At 43.2% G+C, this 8,872-nt stretch overlaps 1 protein-coding gene across 2 annotated transcripts; it reads right to left on the bottom strand.

The window, feature by feature from the left end:
- Positions 1 to 761: 761 nt before the first annotated feature.
- On the bottom strand, positions 762 to 3,631 carry LOC119728630 (glutathione gamma-glutamylcysteinyltransferase-like). Of its 2 annotated transcripts, XR_005271091.1 has the most exons (3): positions 3,335 to 3,631; positions 1,470 to 2,464; positions 762 to 1,437 (listed from the first exon to the last, which is right to left on the bottom strand). XR_005271091.1 is itself a non-coding variant. In XM_038200945.1 (2 exons), exons 1-2 carry the CDS (start codon positions 3,339 to 3,341, stop codon positions 1,746 to 1,748), a joined length of 726 nt encoding a protein of 241 aa, XP_038056873.1. In that variant the 5' UTR covers positions 3,342 to 3,631; the 3' UTR covers positions 762 to 1,745. The 2 variants fall into 2 exon arrangements, 1 of the variants encoding a protein (XP_038056873.1); XM_038200945.1 differs by having other exon boundaries at positions 762 to 2,464.
- Positions 3,632 to 8,872: the final 5,241 nt, after the last annotated feature.

The following is an 8,872-nucleotide window of genomic DNA, read 5'->3' as shown; positions in this document are numbered from 1 at the left end:
GTAAATCGACATTCACTTATCCAGCATTAAGGTTGTTCTAGTTGTCCAATGATTTTTAATCATTAAGACAAACATAACCATACCCTACTCACAATGTTCATCTTGGTGCTACACATGAAGCACGAGATGAATGCTCGAGAAGGCGATGATCATATGCAAGTCCTAATGGTGGCAACCACTATTGCTGGGCGAGTATACCGAGTACTCACGAGTAGTATTTGCTACTCGTTGTACTACTCGTGGTTTTCATCAGCTACTCGAGTACTTGTCCTGTCGCAAGTAGAAATAGGTACATGTACTCGCGAGTACCATTTTTGTTTTGCACAACTAATGCTGACTTAGAAAAAAAAGTAACCATTTTGCGGTTTCTGCGCCAAACTAGTATTTTATCTCACTGCATCCCCTGCAGTAAAGGAATCGCTACCTCCATCTGTTGCCTTGGAATTCCACTACTCACTCTCAATAAATAAACGTTCATGTAAAATGTGCCAAAATTGTGCATATAGTAAGCATATCTCAGTGCTAAAAAATGCGGTGTGCCTTCAACGCTTTTTATTCGTAGTAACTTCCTTCTTCGTAATGTTTATGCCATCTTTTTGTTTTGATGGGGATTTAGTAAACTACTCGCAAGTACTCGACTACTGGGGAGTAATTTCTCTGCGAGTACTCGAGTAGGAAAATCCACTACTCGCCCAGGCCCAGCAACCACTATAACAAAATCAATTAATCCACACAATAACACTACACTCATATTACATGGATAAAAATACAAAATATCAAAGTCTGTCCATTTTAATTAACGTGATGGTTATAGATAACTGCTTATTTCTATTAATGAATTAAACAATTATGAGTCATTCCTATATTCATCAATGCTGCTCACATTGAATTGTCCATATGTTATTGCATTAGATAATAAAGACAACATTCTTCTAGTGTGTAAAATACTCTTCAAAATGGCACCATGTCAGTGCACAGCATGAATAATAAAACCCGTGTTGTAGTCGAGACCTGAAAGCTCGAGACCGAGACCGAAACCAAGACCTTAGGACCGACACCGAGACCGAAGGGTCCAAAGCCGAGACTCGGAGACCGATATCTTATGGGCGAGACCGAGACCGAGACCTTAGACTAATTAGCATACATATTAATGAGAAATAAATATTTATTATAAAAACAGGCTAAAATTGTTTTTAATGAATTCAAATGTTGTAACAGTGTACCCCTTTAAATTTTAAATCTCAACCATTTGTCGGACTGTTTAAACAGAAAACTAGCAGACTTTATTTGGTTTTCTTTGCCTGTCATTTTTATCTGGAAGACTGGAACATTAGCTTAACAAAATAGTAAAATATAGTTGAAAAAACATGTATGTAATAAAATATATGTATATAATAAAGTATTTTATATTAGGAAAACACTGGCCTCAGATTAAGTCTATCCTTTTAAATAAAATTGAACCATTATACATGCTACAATACTCTAAATAAACACGAGATGCTCCAAGTTAATAAAGGAAAGTCTTCCAGATAAAAATGACAGGCAAAGAAAATCAAATAAAGTCTGCTAGTTTTCTGTTCAAACAGTCTGACAAATGGTTGAGATTTAAAATTTAAAGGGGTACACTGTTGCAACATTTGAATTCATTAAAAACAATTTAAGCCTGTTTTTGAACCATTATACATGCTACAATACTCTAAATAAACACGAGATGCTCCAAGTTAATAAAATGCCTGAAAGTATGTTCAGATAACACCACCCATGATCACAAATCCTCGCGACTTTCCAGTAGCTACATCAACATCTTGCGTTGCCTGAAACAAATCTTCGGTCTTTAACCACACTTTGGGTTTGCCAGCATTCATGACAATACCATTAGTATCAAGCATTAGAAAGCGGTCAGAGGCTTTGTGATACGCGCAAAAGGGACTGTGATGTCCAAACTTGGAAGCCTTCCCGATTTGACCCAAAAGGTATCGCTGGAAGTTCAGAATAACTCCAGCGCTGGAATCTTCATGGCGCAGGGCTTCCACGGCTAGACAGCGGAATTCATCCACGGAGGACTCTTGACCAAAGTACATCGTAGCTTGGTGTTTGTGGCTGACGAGTAACTGGCCTACATCCATCAATGAGGTGCCTTTTTTCTGGACGACATCATGGGTAATGATCTCCTCGGTCTCCTTGAAGGCGAACATAGCAAATCCGTGGTACTGCTCCTTAATGTCCTTACAGTGTCTGAAGTTGCGATGCCCTGCTTCACGACACGCTTTTCCACATTCAAAGGATGCAAGAAGAAGCGCTGCACTCTGTATGCCACAGTGCGAATAGTGCTGCTGGAAATCAAACACGTCCATTAAGATGTCTTGACGAACTTCAGCTTCATCCAGAAGCCGCTGGCCTTCCTCAGATTCCAAAGTAATTGGTTCACTTACTTTAAAGGTTTCCCCAATATCTGCCTCAGAACCTGATGTGGAGTCGGAAAAAAACACATTATCTCAAATTCAGTTAATCGAATATTTAGCATTAACCGGTGTTAGCTAGATGAAAAATATGACACCCTTCTGCAGTACCAAGGTGGTTATTCCATGTACCCAGCCCTATGGGCTCCGTTTGCATGTATTTCTCTTGTTCGCATGTAACGGCCAGAAAAGGAGAGTTTGGGAAACCTAGACTGGTTCCCGGTCCATCCACTGCGCACTGAGTCGAATGATCCAAAGTCATTGGGGGCGGGTATTAGTCTGGCTCACTGACCCCATTCTTTAATAGTGGACTTCAAAAATTGGGTCCGGTAACTTGTGGTGAAACTGGTATCCACTGCCCGGAATTCCGGGTGATATGCACGACGTATGTAGGTCTGGAACCCGCCTCGCCTCGTGATATCTAAATCACAACGGTAATGTTTGCGCGCGCCGAGCCAGCCTGTTGCACATTGGTAAAATTTTTGGTTAGGGCCTATACGACTACAAAAAAAGTACAAGTATTTCAAGTAAGTTTACTTAGCTCAGTACTTTGGCTATACAGACTGGGACCTTGAGTGCAGAAAAGCATGTAAAACAAGATCAGACCAATGAGCCACCATGTTCATGGGGCAAAGCCGACTAGGTCCTCAGTATTTCATCAGCCAAGTTTGAGGTCTCAATTCAATTTTGAAAGGAGACTTTTTTTTCACATTTTGCACCTGAAAGTAAAGCCATGGGATTTCAACTGAAAGGTTGTTGGACTGGTTTCATGTGCAGTGCCAGTCTATTTTCTTGTGTTGCATGTTCTCATACACAGTACTACTATGAGAATCCCAATTACCATGGAGCTATAATACGTCAGCAATATGACCTACCTGACATGTTCAAACTTAAGTCCTAGTGGCGAAGTGAGAAATAAATCAACAAATCAAAGTTGGAACGATTGGGCAGATATTTTCACTCGGCTATAGGCTAAAAAATATTATTATAGTTTGTACACAATTCTTCCTACATGTAATTTTGATATGATGCACGCCTATAGGTCAGTTGGTCCACGCATCCAACGCTGAAGGATGAACGACTCGGCCAACTCCTGGTCAGCGTTATAGCTGCCCGTACAGGTGGCAACTACTGTGTCTGCAACTGGCGAACAGTGTCTTCATCATTTCTGCTGGATACCAACTACATGTACTGTACACGTACTGTATGCATCACCTTGATTTGGACTAGGTATTATCCTACTTGAAACCCTACGTGTGTGTGGCAGTTCGTATACCCACGGATCCTACACACAAGGATTAACGACTCGTCCCAACTCCTGGTTAGACGCGTGATATAAACCATGAATACTTTTCAACAAAGACCACTGTGCGCGGTGGCTTTCAGATTTGCAAGGCTCTTCGCCCGATCTGGCCTCGAAGTCTATCAAGCCAGCGAATTATATTTTTGAATATTCATGAGTCTACGTTTTTGGTCTTTATTATTGAATTCTGATAAGTGATAACTACATAACCATGCCGAGCACAATATCTTTAGCTTTAAGATGAACAATGAAATGTCGCTTTTGTTTCATCGGTTCGGCATCCTATCTCTCTAAAACTTTTTAATAAAAGCCTAATTAAAAACGAAATTTGGGTAAACGGTGTTCTCCTCGAAATTTGACGTTTATTTCCCGGGTAAATACTTCATCTTTGACGACAAAAAGTGCACAATACCATCTATTATATCCTGAAGTATTTATTTTTAAAATAATTTGGAACAATTATATCTTAAGTTAGAAGTAGTTTTACTTACAGTTTTATGAATATTTTCGTTTTAGATGTCGTGCAAAAACCCAACACAATGGCACATCTGGAAAATTCGCGATTACGCGCCAACGGGTATTAATGCCCGTTATCACGCGTTTAACCAATTAAGGCAAGTCCACTGAGTGCATTTTGTACTAGAGCTCAGAACAGTCGTTTATCCTGGTGTCTAGGATCCGTGGTATACGTCCATGAAAACATTCCAACACCGAGTGCGTTCGATTACTTCCCCCGCACTTACTCGTGCAAGCGCGACAGCGTTCGATTTACCTCTCACGTGACTTCTCGCGCTTACTCGAGCCTGGCCCAAGTAACCGACTCGCCGAGCCGGTTTTAGTTGGGTAAGTATCCCATAACAGCCTCGTCCCCAGTGCTTACTTTATTTCCAACCACGTTTCCAATAGTAATCCCTGGATAGGAAACTTTCTTCTTGTATCCCGATTCGATAGAAATGGATTTATATCGTGTACTTGATGTTGTTATTCACATGGTGCAGTACGTGTTTTCGCGATCAATCGTCCACGCCTTCTCGAAAATACTCATTTCCTTCCCAATTTGTTCATATTAATATGAAAAGTGATACTGCATGTTGTCTCGATAAGATCGTAACAGTTTAATTTAAAAAAAATCGTGTTTTCGTAACTCACGCCATGCTCGCGCTGCGACGAATTGACTCTGTTTTTACCCAAGACACCGCATACAAAAACAAGCGCTAATGTAACGCACATGCAGGCACCAGACTATTCCTCATTTGCATACGTGTTCAAAAATCTTGCACATGCAAATGATCCAATACCAGGGTGAGAGAGCAGGTAGTGATGGGCGCGTACTGCTCGACACCCTGGGGACGAGGTTGATCCCATAAGGCCATGCAATAAACATGGCTGCCAACGTGACGTCCGGCGGGCGCCTCAGGCCGTGTGCTTCCAGAGCTACAGCTGCAGTCTATTGCGGCCCGTCCCTGCGTAATGGGTGCGGACCTAGACCTAGCTCTAGACCTAGACCCACTGATCTCTATTATAATGTCACTATAATAGAGATCAGTGCCTAGACCTAGCTCTAGACATTTGATTCGGATGCAGCCTCAGTGTCATGTCAAAGTTCAACTTTCCAGCTCTTGCACGAAACTTTACCCGAACCGCTCGTTTATTTAGCCCCACTGCGCATGTCTGTCATCACGCGCGGAGCAGACGCGAGAGCTGGGGGAAGTAATCGAACGCACTCATTACACTCACCCAAAAAAGAAGGTCTCCACCCCCACCCCCCTTCGATGCTTTTTTGTCTAACTCAAAAACAATTCAGCACCTCTCGCTCAAATAACGACTAATCAGTACGTGAGTCGGAATGGAGGTAATGGTGAGGTAGAATCAGTACACAAATTCCTTAGCAATCCAGCTATTTAGCCCAAAACAGTGATGATGTGTACGAAATTATGTAATTTATGACAAACTGATACCGAAAACAGTTGCACTTTTGTATACGTGCAAGTATTTTTCGAGTTAAACAAAAAAAAGTATTAAAGGGGGACTTTTTTCGGTTGAGTGTAGTAAATTCTGAACAGTATAGGAAAACTTTTATTCATACGGAATCAAGCATTTGCTTTTCCTGAATGTTTTCAATCCAAAGTATGTTTTAACTTTTTGCTTAAACTTCCCAGCATTTGATAGTTTTTAATCATACGACTCATTATCTTTAGCTTAAAAATGAACTATGAAATGTCGCATTTGTTTTATCGGTTCGGGAACACATCTTTCTAAAACTTTTTGATGAAAGGCTAATTAAAAACGAGATTTGGGTGTTCTCCTCGAAAAAGATGTCAAAGTTGACGTTTATTTCCCGGGTAAATACTTCATCTATGACGACAAAAACTGCATAATGCCTTCTACTCTGTTCATTGCTCTATTATGGTTCTGAAATTATCCTGAAGTATATATTTTTTGACAATTTTGGAATAAGTATATTTTTCATAAGGAGTGGTTTTGCTTAAAGTTTTATGAATTTTCCGTTTTAGAATGCAAAATGGCACACCTGGAACATTCGCGATTAACATGCCAACGGGTAGTCTGAGTATCACCCGTTATCCACGCAACAAGTCTCCTGTTCGCCGTGGTATAGACTATAACTTAAGTTCGTTTAATAATCATCATCATCATCATCAAGCCGGGCTTCGATTCGACTGCCCCACTCCCTCCAGTCCGCCCGGCATAAAGGTGGCAAGCTCGCCGGCCGTCTCCACTCCATGTCTTTCTTCAGCACCCCCACGTAGGACAAAGCTTGTCTACCCCGCCTCTTCCTGCCATGTTTTGGCTCCTGCAGAACCACCTGGTGCATGGGCCTTGAGCTCAGGGTGGCGCTGACAATGCCCTGCAAGTCGCATCCGGCGTGCCGCTATTTTGTCACCCACCCTCGGGAGGTCGCCGTAAAGGACGACGTTGGTCACTTTCTCCGGCCAGGAGATGCCGAAAGCTGACCGCAGCATGCGGGTGTAACAGCCACTCAAGGGGTGAGCGACCATAGAGGAGGACCCGTAGAGGAGGACCGATTCGACGGTGGCAAGAAAGAAGATCTTGACTTCCCTACACATCGTTGAATTCCAGATCTTTCTCATGTCGTTCAGGGCCTTCCAAACTTTGGCTTTCATGATCCTGATGTCGCCCTCCATCGAGTTGACCCAGAATCCCAGGTACTTGAAGCGACTGGCTAATTTTTAGCACTCTCCCCTCAAGTATCTTGAGTGGTTCGTGCTCTGGTGTATTTATGCAAATCACCTCAGTCTTCTTAGCATTCAAGCAAAGACCAACCTTATGACACTCTGATTCGACCAGGAGAAGAAGTTCTTGTGCTTGCTCCACTTGCTCCAGTGCGATGTCATCTACGAAGTCTAGATCAGTTTCTGTAACAGCAGGGTGGCGCCTTGACTGTCTTGGAGTGATGGTAAACCCAATTAAGTTTCCCGCCCATCTATAGCTCTGTGAAGAGCAAAATCAAGGACGATGATGAACAGAAAAGGTGCGAGAGTATCTCCTTGTAGCACTCCTGCTGTGATACTGAACCAGTCGAGTCTCTCTGTCCGGAGTTACCACCTTTGCTCGGGTGTTCGCATATACATCGACTCTATGGCACGGATATAAAGTATTGGGGGCACTCCATATGCTTTGAGGATCCTGATCATCTTCCCACGATGGACGGCGAAAGCCTTTTTAAAGTCGATGAATGTTAACACTGCTGAAAGGTTATTCGATTTAACTTCCTCGATGATTCGTCGTAGTGTCAGTATCTGGGCGATCGTGGTGCGATTAGCCCGGAATCCCTTCTGATTGTCCCGGAGGTGAGGGTCGGTGAGGGTCCCCGAAGGGGAGTCAGGCTGGCGTAGTGGTACTTTCCTCGCCTTCCACCGCTGTGACCTGGGTTCGAATCCCGCCCGGGCCAATTTGTGGATTGGGTTTTCAGTCCCTACCTGATTCCGTGGGTTTTCCTCAGAATATTCCTCTGGGCTTTTCCTCCCACCTCTAAAACTGTAATTTCTTCTCATTAGGGAGGTTTCGCAAGCGATCGGATACGCTTACACTTACGCTTAGCTATCCGTATCCGTTTTTTACTTACGTGTAGCGAGCGAGATATGCGTGTCGTCTGCACGTTTAGCGGATAGTGAGTGGCGTATGACGTCATACGTGCAGACGACACGCATATCTCGCTCGCTACACGTAAGTAAAAAACGGATACGGATAGCTAAACGTAAGTGTAAGCGTATCCGTTCGCTTGCGAAACCTCCCTATTGTCTTCTCTCTACAGGTTTCTTCAGGCTTTCGGGCTACAGTGCCTAGGGCACTTTTGAGAGATCCTTGGTTTCATTACCAGAAAGAAATAAAATAAAATAATTTAATAGCTCCTCTCAAACGGTTCAAAATTATGCGGTTGTACATCTTTGCAACAATACAAGAAAGGCGGATTCCTCTGTAATTATTGTCGGTCTTGGACAGGTTGCCAGATTTCGGTACGGGGACGATGCTTGCGCATAACCACTGATCCGGTTTCTCATTCTTCGTGAGAGCATCATTACACATTTGGAGCACGATATCATCCAGGTCGCAGTTTTTGAGAACTTCCGGTGTGTGGAATGTTGCCTGGACCGTCCCTTGCTTCAACAAAAACTTGACCTTGGTATACTCGGCAGAGGTAAAAGGACCATCATCGATGTTCAGGTCTTCAAGGACGCTTGGAATGTCCTCATCTGCATGGATCATCCACTTCAGGTGTGGTACCAAGCAGGTTACGGAAAAGAGTGAACCAGGTTACTACCCGCTCTGTTGGACTTGCTCCAGACAATTGCCCCTCTTTCGTCCTTTTACGCCCTGTGATCTCATTGATGACTTTCCAGGTATCGCCATACCTTTTGCCGCCGTGCTTTGTCTCAGTCCTCTGTACCTTTTCCCTCAGCTCATCCTCATTCAAAGTTTCGTATATAACAGAGAAGAGCTCCTGCTGAGCCTCTTTCCACGTATTGGTGTTCTCCGCAGTCGGTGCGTTGTTGAGAGCTTGACGTGATTCAATGACAGCACGTCTTGCCTTCACTTCGTCGGGGTGTTGTGACCACAAGGACTCCCTAAC

Source organism: Patiria miniata, unplaced genomic scaffold (genome assembly GCF_015706575.1).
Source record: "Patiria miniata isolate m_02_andy unplaced genomic scaffold, ASM1570657v1 HiC_scaffold_20, whole genome shotgun sequence".
Taxonomy (NCBI): Eukaryota; Metazoa; Echinodermata; class Asteroidea; order Valvatida; family Asterinidae; genus Patiria; species Patiria miniata.
Note: the sequence above shows the minus strand (reverse complement) of the source record. Positions and strands in the feature narration are given on the sequence as shown.